The 17,154-nt window shown below is 29.2% G+C and overlaps 1 protein-coding gene and 1 long non-coding RNA gene across 2 annotated transcripts; both read right to left on the bottom strand.

The window, feature by feature from the left end:
- Positions 1–845: 845 nt before the first annotated feature.
- Positions 846–1,881, bottom strand: LOC107945897 (uncharacterized). Its single transcript, XR_001696771.2, has 2 exons — positions 1,409–1,881; positions 846–1,101 (listed from the first exon to the last, which is right to left on the bottom strand). It is a non-coding gene; the product is annotated as an uncharacterized lncRNA (long non-coding RNA).
- A 2,247-nt stretch (positions 1,882–4,128) lies between these two features.
- On the bottom strand, positions 4,129–4,923 carry LOC107945898 (auxin-responsive protein SAUR32). Its single transcript, XM_016880046.2, has one exon. The coding sequence runs from the start codon at positions 4,723–4,725 to the stop codon at positions 4,363–4,365; it is 363 nt and encodes a 120-aa protein (XP_016735535.1). The 5' UTR covers positions 4,726–4,923; the 3' UTR covers positions 4,129–4,362.
- Positions 4,924–17,154: the final 12,231 nt, after the last annotated feature.

The following is a 17,154-nucleotide window of genomic DNA, read 5'->3' as shown; positions in this document are numbered from 1 at the left end:
AAAAAGATTGAAGCCACAACGGTGAGTCTTACTTCCTTAGCGGTGCAATGGAATAGATTGAAGCTACGACGGTGAATCTGATTTCCCCGACATTGCAATTAAAAAGATTGAAGCCACAACAGCAGATCTTACTTTTCTGGCAGTGCAGTGGAACAGATTGAAACTACGACGGTGGATCTGGTTTCCCCGACATTGCAATTAAAAAGATTGTAGCCACAACGGTGGATCTTACTTCCCTGGCGGTGTAGTGGAATAGATTGAAGTCGCGACAGCGAATCTTGTTTCCCCGACATTGCAGTTAAACAAATTGAAGTAAATAATACTATTTCCCTAAAGTTACAGTAGAGCGGATTAACATCCAGGTCTTATTTTTCTGAGGTTACAGAGAGCAGATCGCATCAAGTCTTATCTCCCTGAAGTTACAGTGGAGCAGACTGAAGACCCAAATCCTATCTCCCTGAGGTTGTAGTGGAGTGGATTAAAACATACAAATCTTATCTTTCTGATGTTGCAGAGAGCATATCGCATTTAGTCTTATCTCCCTAAAGTTGCAGTGGAGTAGACTAAAGATAGCAAATTTTATTCTTCTGAGAAGCTACAAGATACAACTCCTATCTCTCTAACGTTGCAGTGGAGTGGATCGAAGCACTAGTTCCTACACCTTTGAGGATGCAGTAGGATAGAATGAGGCTACTCGAAGAAGAAAAGCGCTAAGGGCTAGCGTGACCGGGCACAATTGGGTTTTTTAGTCTTTACTCTGTTCTCGTTACACACAACGAGCAAAGAGGGGCAGCTGTAATACCCAATTTTGGGCTCGGGCCCGCATAAGCAGAAAACAGAACAAATTCAAATAATGTCCATATTATAGACCAAAAATGAAGCCCAAATAAAAAAATTAAATAGTCCATTTTTACATGGATGTGGCCCGATTTCACCAGCCGGATTACCCTACAATCCAAATCAGCCCAAAACTGAAAAATTTGGAAACCCTAGAGTCTTCAGCAGCAGCCTTCTTCCTAGCCTTGGCGTCACAGCAACCGCTTCTGCCCCACGTCGCCCTTGCACATCGCACACGTTGTCCCGCGCTCCAGCACGTTCTTCCTGCAGAAAACGACAAACCACGGCCACGAACAATAGTAGAAAAATATAAGGAAAAATGTAAAAAAAAAAGAGAACAGTTTTTGGGAGTTTTGGCTCCCTTATTTCGGCTATTAAAGCCAAATAGAAATCTGTAAAAGGGGGAGAAAAATATTGTATTGAAATATTGAAGAAATACGAAAGAAAAGAAAAAAAACATTTTGAAAGGTGATTGATTTGGTTCTATTTTTTTCCCCTTTTACTGTTTTTTTGTTTTCTTTTACCTGTTTCTTAAAATAAATAAACGAAGTGGAAGAGGAGAGGTTCTTACTAGTAGTGGCGCGCTGTCGATGCCCTTGCTGCGTTTCGTCCGAATCGGAGTTGAAAAGGGAGGAGGTTTCGGTGAGGAGCAGAGAGGGGGAAAAAGTAGTCCTTGCGGCTGCTGTTGCTGAAAAGGGGAATAGGGTTTTGATTAGGGTTTGAATGGGATTTATTTGGTTTGAAAAACGGCACCGTATTAGTGTAACCCAATATCCCATGTGACCCGACCTAGAACCCGACCAGACCTGCGTTTTTTACTGCACTGGTTTATTTGCGCAATTAGTCCCCTTGTTTTATAATGTGTCTAAATTAATTTTTTTATTTCTTTTAAATTTTGCTGCATATTCTATTACTGTTTCAATTTAATTCGGGTTGCTACGCAGTGTTTTGGAAGGAGGGATTAATTTCCCTTTTGGTCCTCCACTGTTAAGGGCGTGTTCTATTTGGCCCATTTGCATTTTATTTATTTCAAATCTGCCTCTAAATTTTCGTTTATTTTCAATTTAATCCCTAATCTGTTGTTTTAGTTTTTTTTTCAGTTTTTTATATTATTAATTCTGTTATATTAATTATTATTTTATTATTTTATTATTATGCCTATATGTATGTACTCGCATATGTATCTTATAATATATATGTATATATTTTAAATGTTTTTTAAATAAATACATATACATATTTTATATATATTACTATTATTTTATTTTCTTAGTCTTTATATAGACATATACACGTATATACATTTATATTTTATAATGTTTATACATTTTCCATACCATTTAATCCATATATATATTTTTATAATATATATTTATACACTATTCAAAATTATTTTAAATATATTTTTCGCATTTTTTATATATACATATATATTCATATTTTCATAAGTTACTAATATATTATACTTATACAATTTTTTATTTTTTTGTAAATACATGTATATGTTTTATATATATTTCATTTTTATTTTATTTTTATAATTTTTGTATACATGTGTATATATATGCATTGACATTTTATAGTACATATACATGTATAATTTAAATTAAAGTATTGATTTCATGTTGTACATTAAACATTTTATCATACTTTTAAAGGAAACAATGTTGGTTTTTATTAAAGCATTAAAATCATCTTATTATGTAAGTTTTCAAGATATTTGGCATTCATGATTCTCGAGAAAGATCATGTCCTAACTTACTGGATTTCGATTGTTTTTTCGATGAATTTAGAGAGCCAAGTATTTATTTTGCAATAAAATCACACGGATTCAAATAAAAGCTTATTCTCAGGAATTCAAAAATGTTGGGTCCTAACTCACTGGACATGACATTTTTGTCATCTTGAAATAAGAATTTTTAAAAAAGGTAAATAAATAAAGGCAATGTCCGGTATTTGGAATTTTGAGAAATTGTGTCCTAACTTACTGGGTTTTGATTCTCTTCATTTTACCTAAATAACCAAATAAAAGCTTATTCTCGGGAATTCAAAAATATTGGGTCCTAACTCACTGGACATGACATTTTGTCATCTCGAAATAAGAATTTTTAAAAAAGGTAAATAAATAAAGGCAATGTTCGATATTTGGAATTTTGAGAAATTGTGCTCTAACTTATTGGGTTTCGATTCTCTTCATTTTACCTAAATAACCAAATACCCTTCTTAGGTTTAAATGCACGAGTTTTAAAAATCAAAAGACAAACTTAATTTTGAAGATTAAAAATGTTGCGCCCTAACTTACTGGGTATGACGTTTAAATTCTTTGAAATAAGAACGCCTTATTTTTTAAATTCATTCAGGATAAAAAAGTTTTCTTTTAAAATCTTTTCAAATTTTCGACACCAAGACATTAAACGATCAATTTGGTACCGATTTTTGGGCGTTACGAGGGTGCTAACCCCTTCCTCGTACGTAACTGGCTCCCGAACCCATTTTCTCAAGTTTCGTAGACCAAAAGTGTTTTTAAGGTGAGCCGATCACACCTCCATCAAGGATCGGTGGCGACTCAAATTTTTATTTTTTAAAGTCGACAACTAAATTTTTATTTTCAAAAAATTGATTTCTACAAACACATCAACCATTCTTAAAATAGTTTATGGAATTTATTACTAAATTGATGACCTAAAGTAGCATAAAATTTTTATTGGAATCCAAAATTTTATTTATGGATATCAAAATATTTATGATTCGAATCACCGAAGCTTTAAGTGTTGCGCTTATTTTAAGGAATTAATTACCATTGACTCCGGATTTCGTGAATATGGTCCATACTGTAATTTTGACTTGCTTTCAATTCCTATCGGCAACCATGAATATTGAAATTTTCATCCAAAATAGCTACATTTTAATTAATTTTACCTTCATAAAGAACTTTTAAAGCCACCATCTAGGACTAAATTGTTAAAAGAATATTTTTGGTATACTTTAAAGCCATGATGGCTTAGACTGATTTCCACATTTAAAAAACTTAAAGCAATCATGTCCCTACCAATGGACCTTGTCTTCACTTTGTTTTCATCTTTAGCATTGAAAAAATATATATAAATGGATAGAAAGAACAAAAAAATGGGCATTTGCTCCTCCTTTTTCCATTATGGTCCCAAACAAAAATACTAACAAATTAAAGCACTACAATTATGATCAACCTTTTGTCATCATATTACCTTTTTTATAATCATCCCCATATATCCACCAACCAAATATATATGGGACCATGAACTGAATTACTGGTAGAGTGATAAAATATTCGTATTAATCAAGTCATCAATTTACAATTTTATCTCTCTCAAATTAAAAGAAAACATTCATAAATTTACAAAACTAATACACTAATAATTAACAATCAAACCTATTTCATTTATGGTTAAGTTGGCCTAGTATTGTTTGGCACTTGCAAAACCATAAAAACCCTTTTTTCTTTCTTTCATTTGAGGTGTTAATAACAACTTTTTCTTCTTCTTTTCATCAAACCCTAAAACAGCCAACATGCTGGTGATGGTGATGATGATGATGATGAAGTGACTTTTCACCATCAATCAGCCCACGAACATTCCTAAACTCTTCTACATGACAAGGGATGGTAATCATACCCTTCTGCTCAAACCCATACTCTTCCTCAGCTTCTTTCAACAATTGCATGAACAAAGGATGATTAAAATACAAAATCGGCACCACAAACCTTTGTTGTTCTTCTTCTTTTGGTCCTACTTTGATAGCCAAACACCCTTTTGGCACACCCTTTGCTTGCTTCTTCCCTTGATGATGATGATGATGAAGGTGGGGTATGTGTAAATGAAAGTTCCTTGAATTTTTCTCACCATTACCCATTTCTTCAACAAAGGTGATGATCAAAAATGAAAACCCTAAGAGCTTATAAAAGAAAAGGGTTGTATTATAAGGAAGAACAAGGGAAAGGCCAAGGGTTCTTTGCTAAGGATTGTATGAAAATAGGGAGTGATGAGTAAAGAAGGAGTTTAGTCATGGTTGATAATCCATACGAAACATGTAAATTTATTACCTTTATTTATACACTATAGGCTTATGAAGAAGGGGAGTGGGGTTATATGCTACGGAAAGGACTAGGGTTTTTTCTTTGTTTTTTTTTTGGAGAAAGTTTATTCCTATACGTTTGATTTTAAAGGGAATCTTATGATGACAAGAAGCGGAAGATTAATTACGTTTTTTTCTGTTCTAAATAATTACAAATATATTAAAAATTATAAAAAAGAGTTAATTTTATCAAAATAAATTTAAAAATTCAAACTAAAAAATCAAGAACCGAATTATGTTGAATGGTTTAAAAAAAGTCAAACCAATATCACCTGATTCAAATTTAAAAATAATTTAGAGTTTAATATAAAAAGAATATAAATATTGGGGTAGGAATGGCGTAATGTGTAATTAATAACGAATCGAAGGGGTAAGACGCGTGGATGGAGGTGGAAGCGAATGTGGCATATTTTTTAAATAAAGAAAGAGATTGCCGACAGACGACAACATAGATGTCGTTTTACAGTTCTAATAATAATATAATTTAATACTCCGTTATTTCTATTATTTTTAAAATTAAAAAATAGGATCTAGAAAGTAATTAAAATAGAAGTCAGGGAAGGGAAAGGCCAGGTCTTGAGCTGTGTCCGAACGGACATGAAAATGGTGGTAAGGTCACGTCAGCTTTGTGATCATTAAATAAAAATTACTAACATATAAACCAATGAAATAATTACTTTAATTTTCCTCATCTTTATATGATTAATAAAAGGGTAAATTATCAAAATAGTCATTTTTTTGTTTATCTCAAGTTATATTTTAGTCACTTATGTTTGAAATGTTACGCTTTAGTTACTTACATTAACGTGTTATAACATTTTAGTTACTAGGCCATTAATTGTTATCAACGGTGTAATGGTAAACTAAAATGTAACTAAAATGTAATGGTGTAACGTCAAATCATCATTTCAAACAAAAATTTTTGGTGGCCTAGTAACTAAAATGTTACGACACGTTAACGTAAGTGACTAAAACTAACATTTCAAATATAAGCGACTAAAATGTAACTTGAGGTAAACAAAAGTGACTATTTAATTGTTTACCCTTAAAAAACAGCTTGATTATTTTTAAATATTCAATATTTATTTATTTATTTATTTATTTTATCATTCTATCAATATTGCACATGTCATCTAATCTTTTCTAAATTTTCTATTTTAAAAAATACTGTGGAACCGTATTCCTGCTACTACGTGTTAAACGGTTTCTCTCTTGTACATATATAATATTTGTTTGGTAAAAAAATATGGGTAAACTATAAAAACAGTCACTTTTGTTTGTCTCACATTACATTTTAATCACTTATGTTTAAAATGTTATATTTTAGTCACTTACGTTATCGTTTTGCTACGAAGTGGTCACTTTACCATTAAGCTTCGTTACCCCCCTAACGGTGATCCTACGTGGCAGTCCAAATGAGTTTTAAATACCAACTTGGATGTCCTACGTGGCAGTCCAAATTAACTTTATTTAATTAAAAACCTATTTTCATCCCAATAATTAGACATCCAAGTTGGCATTTAAAACCCATTTAGACTGCCACGTAGGTCTGTCGTTAGGGAGATAGTAGAGTTTAATAGTAGAGTGGTCACTTCGTGATAAAATGATAACGTAAGTGACTAAAACGTAACATTTCAAACATAAGTGACTAAAATATAATTTGAGGCAAACAAAAGTGACTATTTTTATAGTTTATCCAAAAAAAATTTAATTATTATTTGATATATTGATAAAAAAAATTAGTTTCACAAAAGTGTATAAAGTAGACTATTGAATTTTGTTATTTAAGGTTGTGTTTGATAAATTAAAATTTTAATTGCTGTAAAATTAAGTATTAAATTTTTATTATTAAATTTTATAAATGTTAAATTTATATTAGAAAATTGTTTGATAAATTAATAAATATTGATTTTTAAAAGATTATTTATTATTTTTAATTTTATTATATAATATTTTATATTATTTTGGATGAAAAACAAATATGTTAATTTGAATATCTCAATTTTTAAAAAGGATAATTTATTTTAATTTTTAATGAAATAAAACAACTTAATATAATTGATAAGTAGCTATCTACCCACTTATCGTATTCAACACTTTTTTTTTGAAAATTAAAATAATTATCAAACACATTTAAAATATTAAATGTTGAAAGTTTTCATTTTTAATGAAATAAAAATTTTGAATAGTTTATCAAACACACTCTTACACTCAATAATAGAGAAATTATTTTATGAACCTTTCCCACCACATCATTCATGGTTCCTTTCCAATTATTCAATGACATTTCAATAATTTTTTACATGCCATTGATACATAATTTTGGTAAATTTTTTATCCTAAACCTTGAACCCAATCTCAACCTCAAAGTTTGGGGTTCGAGGTCTAGAGTAAAAAAATTACAAAAATAATGTATCAGTGACATAAAAAAATTATTGAAATATCATTAAATAATTAAAAAGTGACCATAAATAATATGATGGAAAGGGTACATAAAATAATTTCTTAAAATAATAATTCATATATATATATATATATGAGAAGGTGTATAAAAAAATGAAATATTATTTATGTCGAAGTACAATAGCATATTATTCTCCGTATATAATATGCTATGCTAAATGGCATCACTTGATACAAAGGTAAAAAGCGTTATTATAAGGATGGATTCAAATCAGTCCTCATTTTACTACTAAATTTTAATACAGGTAACATTTGCAATTCAACTCCAAACAAAAGGTTATATTTGTAGAACCATAAAAGTCTATCCACATGAAAAACATACAAAAATTAAATTAATGTTTTTAAAACTTTTATCTGTATCAAAATTTAGCTTTTGATTCTTTGTACTAATAGGAGTAAATTGAGGACTGATTTGAATCCATCCTTATAATGGAGACCTAACAAATGCTTTTTACCTTTTTATCAAGTGATGCCATTTAGCATAGCATTTTATATACGGAGAATAATCTGCTATTGTACTTGAGCATATATAAATTTGGTGGAGAAACATCCTCCCCATATTCTCATTCCTTACTCCATATTTCATTTTGGGTTTTTCGAGTTGAATAATTTTCAAATCGGCAAGTTTCGAATTTGATTGACTTTTAATTAATTGTTCGTGTATATGTTATTTTTGGACTTTAAATTGTACGAATTCAAACTTTTCTACAAATAATTTAAATTATATTATATTCAAATTAGATTTTGGAATCCCAAAATTCCATTTGGTATTCTATAAATGGTGAAACGAGTCTCCATAGACGCCGATACCACAGCTGCAACGCATTAGGCACAGTGTAACACACTAGCAGGGGTCAACTACAAGTCCACGCTCCACTTATAATGATGCATCCTTATTATAAAACATCTACCATTCCCAAAATTCCAGCAATTTCCGAATTCAGATCAAATAAAAATATAATCGTAAAGCAATGCCCTTAATCATCTTTTTCATTTAATCGAACCCATCATTTCATCGATACATTACATTGGTTCGATAATTTTTTAGTCCTTAAAAGCTACCGACATGGTCACAATTAAAGTAATAAAATTATGATTTTCTTGCACTGAAATTGTGGGAAGAATAAGTATTAAAAATGTTGTTGTGTTACTAACTATTTAAAAACCAAACATAAATTAAAAAGAAAAATAAAAGTCACTAAAGTGGAATTAGGGCAAAATTAGGGTTAGTCCACATCTTAAAAAATTCAATTGATGTTGAGAACTCATCACTCATATAAAGATGGAGAATAACAAATTGATAGGTTTTTCTTTTTTTCTAAGACCATGTTCATAGTACATTATAATAGTACATAGTGCTTTTTTGGACATCTTGAATCTTAAAAATAAAAAAAAGTCTCCAATGGAATATTTCAAAGAGAATCTTTCAAAATCATTTTAGGGTTTCTAATCTTCTTAAATATGCTCATATATATATATACTAACCATAGTACAAGAAATAGCTAAGGGACAAGCTCTCCCAATTTTAGAAAGTTTTCATTAAGTTTCTCTGCAAAACTTAATTTCACATTCCATCACTGAAGATCTAATCTTAAATTCAATTCTTAAACATCTCCTAGCTCGGATAAAAAATCACATTTAACACATTATTTTTACTACAAAACAAAGTTTTCTTTTCTTAGTGATGGGAAAAAAATATGATAAGAGTGGTAGTAGAGTGACACTTGACTATAAAGAGGGGGTGAAAATGATTCAAAGTGAAAGAAGGAAGTGGTGGGCGATGAAAACACCATCCAAAGTGGGGGAGGGGGAGAGTAGCTTTTTGAAGAAAGCAAAAGTTATTATTTAAAGATGTTAAAGGCCTACCTATTATTCTTCTTTCTTTCTTTTTCCCTGCGATTCAAATAATAATATGTTTTTTTTAATGAACATAGAAAAAAAATTAAAATAATGATTTGACTTAAACTCAATTATTTGAAACATAAACTTATCCAAATGTAGGGCTATGATCCAATGGTACAAATCACCACATACATGTACATATATGGAGTTCCACTAAAATGGAATTGTAGGCTAAAAATATTCAAATGGGTTAATATAACTTTTAGTCTTTGAATTTGACAATTATGTTTACCTCAGTACTTGAATTTGGATTTTTGAATTTGGATTCTATCACGATTTGATGGTGTAGGACTCTGATATTGTGCCACGTTTAAAATTTTAGGTGATGACAACGCAAATTCTCAGAGTGGTACATCATCAAATTTTTACATTTCTCAAGTTTAAGTAACAAAATGGACCCAAAAAATACAAACATCAAATTAGACCTAATTATTAAATTTAGGGACTAAAAGTTATATTAACCCTATTAAAAAATATCGTTGGTCAAATTGTGTCCATCCCTTTATTCGTACACCACATGCACCAAAAACAACTTTATGAACTTTTTTTTCTTTTTCTTTTTGTGATTATGATTGAGAATTTGTCCACAACTTTCACCTTATAATAGAGTTAGTAGGTCATAATATCTCGTCACTGCTTTCGTCAAAATTTGCTTGTTATTAGCTTGATTGGTACGAGCCTTGTTGTCAATACAAAAGGATGTGAGCTTGAGTACATTGAAGCGTATTATCCTTCTATTTATAGGTTAGGGGCTATGGATAGTCTTAGAATTTTTGTCAAAAAACTTATAATGAGATTATTTTAAAAAATTTAGTATAATTACATAAGTGTACAAATAACCATTTTTATCCGAAAAAAGATAATTATATTGATAATTAAATTAAAATTTATTAGTATAATTACATATTTTATTCGAATTATTAAATTTGGGTTCTAAGGAATTAGTTCCGTAAAAAAGAAAGGGTGTAGACTTTAAAATATTGATCCAAAGGTGACAAGTTGGACTTATTGAGCTCTAGCCCAAATCTGGTCACTTTCCATTTTTATTTTTCATAATTTTTAGCTTCAAATGAGTATAAATTACTTAAGGTATTTATGGTTGAATCAGGTTGGGTTTCTATATATGGCATTAATGATTTCATTACTTATCTAAGCTATAAGTCCTGCCCAATATATGGATATTAAATTGTACTCAAATTAATTCATATTTTAAATTGATTAATTTAAATTCATTTATTTAAATTTTTTATATAAATATAGATTTAAGTTTTAATTTAATATTTATTAACTTTATATTTTTTTATTAAAATTTAAAACATAACCATTTTAAATATTTTTAACAATTATATTATAATATAATATAACTATTATTGAGCTTATCATGAATAATACTAAGGGATAAATAATAAAGCTACACATAAACTTTGGTTCTATGTGCAATGCTATACATGAATTTTGATTTTCTTAAATGTATACAATTGGATCAAAGTAAAGTTTAATGCGTCTATCTGAATCACAATTAAAATTTTACTTATGTAATTGCACCAAATCCAAATTTATGCATCGAATTGCACATCGAAATAAATTAAAGCTCATGTGTAGTTTTTATGTTTATCCCTAATACTAATAATAAGAACAAATGTTCGCAATGGCCATGGCACTCAACATGGGTTCAAGTCATGGGACCCTACACTTGATGGGAAAGTAGCCAAAACCCTAAAAGCATCCAACGAGTTAGCTAAGATCCATGATTGAAGCCAAGATATGTTAAGGGGTCAAGTTAAAATTAACTTTATTTAAAACTATGAACTCAAATAGGCTGATCATCAAAGTGCCTCAACCACATTGGGAAAACATTCCACCATTCAAAGATTGGCAATGGCAACGCTAGCACCCGACATATAGTTTCAAATCATGGGTCCTTCAAAGCTGATGGGAAGTAGCTGGTGGACAATATTGAAAACTTTTTATGAGATGAAATGAAATCAAGTCGAGCATAGGATCACAAGATATGTTTATATGCCTGTTCAAGTGGTGGCATGTGATTCCAAGCTGATCTGATTAAAACCCTTTCTTCTTTCCTCTAAAAATGTAATGTAAGCTTAAAAAATTTCTTGGGTAATAAACATCTTTTGTCACACTAGAAAACAAATGTAATAAAAAACTAAGCTAGTTTTTGATCAAATATCTCGTAGGTTTCTGTTATCAAACGAATCAATTTAATCTTTATTAAAAAGAATCAAATAAGTTCAAATGTAACAAAGTTATCATTTATTATATAAAAATTCTTATTTTTTACGAAAAAAAGATTTTATTCATACGTTACTAACCAATGGTAGTATAAAGATTTTTTTTTACTGAATTACAAACACTCAACATATCTTGATGATCAATTTTTAGATAAGATGTAATAATAACAAAGCCAAAGTAAGTAGTTTTCCTTTCATCATACCCACACTTCCATTGGCAAAGCTCTTTCATGCAAAAAGAATTTAAATATTACATTCCTTATTCATTCCAAAGACACACAAGCTAGCTATATATATATATATAGTCAAAACTATTACTGCATCATATTTATAGTTTAATACCTAAAGCATTTTCTTATCCATGGTAAGTGGTAACATGTAATGCAGATCTGTATATATGAGAATATACAAGTGAATATGTCTGTAAACATCATCTCCAACTTGAAACCCTAGAGATAAAGTTTGACCAAACTTGAAAACCAGATCTTAATAACAGCATGAAACTGACAGATGAGATAAAAAGAAAAAAAAGAAGCCATCATGGAAAAAGATCTGAGTAATGATGAACTAGAAAAAGAGGGTTTTACAACTTAGTACTGACAGAAAAAAAAAAGAAAGTAATGATGAAACTTTAACAAATTGGTCAAAAACCCTTTCATCATTGCACTGCAAAGTAACAAACAACCTTAATTTCAGTAAATAAAACACCCCAATGATCCAAAAAAACAACCCAAACCTTTTTTACATGCTGCAGTCCATGGGAGTTACATATGGGAGCAATGATTGGGGGGAATGAAGCCTGGTCCGACGACACTAGTACAACCTTAATCCATTACAAAAATAAGCAATATAAAGATCCCCACGTTAATCAGAACAATATTGCAGGGAAAACGGATTAGAAACACAAGTGTCCCCGGTCCAGACAACATTCCCCTCAGAATGAATGCTCCCCTAAAAACTATATCTTCAAAAGAGGCTTTGGTGGCAGCTAAGGGTTTTGTGTATGTGCGTTGCTTGGATTCTCTCTTATCTCTTTATCCCCCCCAAGAGTTTAGCCTCTGTTCAAGGGAGGGGGGAGAGAGAGATGGGGAGAGTGGTGGGGTTTTGGCCTTTTTGGGTGACAATGAAATAATGAAGAGGAAAATATGGGTGATGGGGGAGTAGTTAAGATGAGTAAAAAGAGTTGGAATTTGGAACCCAAAGTTTAAAAAAAATGACAAATTTTGTAAAAGGTCCTTGTATTATGTACTTTTGATGAAATTAGTCTTTCTATTATAAATTGATGATGTATAATTTCTCTAATTTTCAAAATGTGCATTTTTATTCTTGAAGTTAAGGTTGGATTTGATTTCTGAAAATATTTTATATTCTCATTTTCAATGAGTAGTTTTTATTTTTTTTTATTTTAAAGATGAGAAACACATTTGATAAATAGAAATAAAAATGTGTTTTCAATAAAATAAACAAGTTTTATATTTATATGAATTTGAAGTAGGATACCAGATTATATAGGTTAGGTTATCATATATATGTATAAATTTTTGAAAAAACTAGGCAGAAAAGTTAGATTTAACATTTAACATACACATTTCAAAAGTGATAATTAAAAATGATTAAATTATAGTATAAGAACTAATTTGTAAAAAGAACATAGTATAAGGACCTTCCATAAAATTAGACGTTTAAAAAAAGATAAAACATAGATGGAGACTCGACCCTACTAGCTATTTATTTCCTCAGTTTCAGAAAAGACCACGACCACCATGCACTCGAATCCATTTTTTTAATTAAAAGAATTATAATTATTATTTTAAAAATTTCAAACAAAACCAAAATTAGATTTAATAAATCTAAATTTAAATAAAATCGATTATTGATTTTCTCCAATTTGTTGGTCTGCACAATCAAGATATATGGATGATGGTGGGATGCAGTCATCAAACATGATAATAGTAATAAATAAATAAATAAAATAAAATAAAATTACCACTTAGATTGTTGTGTCTAATCGTTTACGTAACCTAGAATTACTGTACTAATCATAACAAAATAATAGTATGATGACAAAAATAATAGAATAGTCAAGTAAAAAAAAAGTGAGTCACACTTACCCATACCTAATTTTCTTTTCCAACTACAACTTTTATTTAAATACCATTTCAGATACTAAGTTACTTATAATAATAGAGGATGGTTGCCTAAAATACGCGTTTACAAGTGTAAAATGCGCATGGTTCACTTTCTAACACAACTTAATTAAGTGTGGGTTTGGATGGGTAGTGAAGTGCGATGCGCTTAGCTTAGCTTATTTTTTGTCTCACGTTACAGTATTTATTTTTATTGTCACCTTTATTTTTACACTAATCGCAGATAAATGTACTGTCCATCTAAACTCACTCTAAGCACTTTCTCTATATGAATCTATATTTTTTTAAAAACTCGAGAGTAAAAAAATTATACTAACATGTTGAGAGTTATTGACACTTGATAAACATATTCACAAACTTCTTCTTATAAAAATTATCAATTACAAATTTAATTTCTTTGACTAAATAATACTTTTTTTGGTTCATTAAAGAAAGGACCTTGTGTGGTGTGTCACTATCGGGAATGGGAGAGGAATTCGAGGCGATGACCGACAGATAAGGTCAGAGAGTCCACCCTCTCCTTTTTTTTACCTATCACTTCTATATTTAGCTAAACTTAGGTCAAAGTAACTACATTTTAACCTTTTTTCATTTTTTCATGGCATTTATTACAAAAATCAAACAATCACAATTGCATTTAAAGGATGCATAATGTAATTGCATTGGTAGTAAATGGTAAATTAGTCCTTTTTTATTTATTTTTAATGTTAAAAATTAATTTTTATATATTAACATAAAGTATACCTAACACGTCACAAATAACTATCTAATTATTTCGTCAACAATATTAATTTTTAATAATAAAAATAAATAAAATTTTTAACAAAAAAATTAATTTACATTTTTTCTAATAAAAAAAACAAATATCATCTAAATCTTTACTATACTTTCTACATTAATCCAAATCTCTTCAACTCAAACCTAATATGTGTTTGTGATATATATAGTGGCTTCCATGAGATTATGATGTGTTTGGATTGTGGGAAAATATACATTGTTTTGTAGGTGTCAGGATAGTGACATGGCGAAACTAGTATCATTCTAACACTACAGGTGACTCCCGCAAATTAATGAAAACTCTTTTTTTATTTTTTGAAAATAAATTAAAACTTATATTAAAGCAAAAAATGGAAAATATATAAATATCAATGCTGGCATGCTCTATAATCTATGTTGTTTACAGCAAAGGCTCCACCATTTTTTTATTTTCTCTTTCACAACTGTACATCAGAGTGACAAACGGAGACGACGATACTAGCTCCACATTTCAACGCTTTTCTTTTACAGTCTCGAAAATGGTGTGTGTGTGAAAGCAAACAACACGTAAATGTCAAATCCTGCATCCCACCCTACCTTTGTCCACTCTCCAATTATTAAAGGTTGAGTGTGATTTTATATTAAAGGTTAATCTATAGTTAAATGTTATTAAATTGTTAGTAAGTATAAGATTGGTTTATTTAAGTTTAAAAAATTTTATTTATGTCATTAAGCTATATAGTATTCTTTGTTCGCACTGTCTGTACCAATACCACTTAAATTCTTTTTTCTCTTCTACAATTTAATTTTATTTCATGAAATAGTTTTGAACGTCATAAATCTGTGAATCAAAATCCAAATAGTTTTCTTCTCCGACTTCCAACACTAACTGTCAGATCGACTTGGATCTAAGGTATGTTTTTCTACTTGTCTATAAGTATTGATTCATTGTATCGATCGTTGAATCGTTGCGTGGAACTCGCTAGCTAGACTTTTTCTTTAAAGAAAAATAATAATCCAGTGATTTAAATAAAAATTTTCGAATAGTTTAATGACTATTTTATAACTTTTTAAAATTAAGTGAGTTTAAGTGTTAAATTATAATAATGCATGAAATACAAACAAAATTTTATGATTTAATTTAAAAAAAGTTCAAGGGTATACCCTTTTTTCTTCCACACTTGCCATAGCTTTTGATTTTTCTAGTTTGCAGTTTCTAACAACACTTCAGCATCTTACCTGGCTGACTTAAGCATGTTCCTTTCACCTTCTTTACATGCATATGGTCACATGCTTTTGTTCCCTCTTATAAAATATTTTTTATTTAATTTTCAATTCCATCGGAAATTAAAAATTAATCCCTCTATTGTTACAAAGATGGAAGCTTTGAATGTTAAGTATTTGAGTTAAATGTGTGAATTTTCAAGTGTTATTATTATGTGTGGGTTTTAGTTCAGTTAATTATTTCAGTTTATTTATATTGTAATAATCTAATTTTAAATTTAGTGATTACCCAAACATATATTTTGATTATACTGTATTCGTAAACTTTTAAAAATAATTATTCTATCTCTTTTGGATGGAAATCGCTTGCCTCCTATTAAATCCCTGCCCCGTTAATATAATAAAGCCACGTTTTTTTTTCTTTTAAGGTGTAAATATTTTTTCAGGGATAATACAATTTTTGGTCCTTTAACTTGGCATCTAACTCCACTTTGGTTTATGTACCTTTTTATCCATTTTGGTACCTGAACTTGACAACTAGATTCATTTTGGTCCGTTTTGAAAAATATAAAAAGTTTGATTACATGCCACTTTGAGACTGTGTTACACCATCACTTGAAAATTTAAAAAATTATATAAATTTTCAGGTGATGATATTGTATAATCTTATAGTCTTGCAGTATTTTAATAATTGAACTGGTAGTTGAACTGGTCAGACTATTGGCTCTTGATTAAGTTAGTTTGATTGGTTCAACTGCTAGACCAACAATAATTAATTAATTAACTAAAAATTCATAAAAAAAATTAAAAATTAATAAATTGGTTCAATCTATTCAACTGCTGACTTTTATCCTAGTTTTCAAAATCTTTACTGGTTACATCGTAAAATCTTGACAGAATCCAAGTTGAGGGAGTAAAATATACCTAGTTGTCAAGTTCAAATACCAAAATGAACAAAAACATACATGTATCAAAGTGGGCCTAGTTGCCAAATTCAGGGTCCAAAAATTATATTATCTCTTTTTATAATAAAAATATTTTTTTGTCCTAATTCATTTTCCTAATTACATATTAATTGAAAAATAATTAAAATTTTAAAAATTAAAAATTAAAAATTAAAAATAATAAGAATTTAATTTAATTTATTATTGTTATAAATATTTTATTATTAAACGGATGTTCATCAATATCAAGATAAATTTGATATACATTAAGACTTTAATGTTTATTAGAAATAGAGTTTTATACCATGTATACCTCTTATGTCTATAAATATAGACTTTAGAAAAGTATTGTAAAATATCCCTATTGATTAATAAAATTTATACTTCTCTTTGTTCTCTTATTTCTCTAAGAGAAATATATTAATTAGTTAACATAATCGGTTAGACCATCCCGAACAATAATGATCTGAAAAGAGAATTTATATGGATATTCATTAATGAAATTGAAGATCCTTCTTTTTT

The sequence above is a fragment of the Gossypium hirsutum genome, chromosome D12 (genome assembly GCF_007990345.1).
Source record: "Gossypium hirsutum isolate 1008001.06 chromosome D12, Gossypium_hirsutum_v2.1, whole genome shotgun sequence".
Classification (NCBI taxonomy): domain Eukaryota; kingdom Viridiplantae; phylum Streptophyta; class Magnoliopsida; order Malvales; family Malvaceae; genus Gossypium; species Gossypium hirsutum.
The sequence above is the reverse complement of the archived record's forward strand: the minus strand, read 5'-3'. Positions and strand labels throughout refer to the sequence as shown.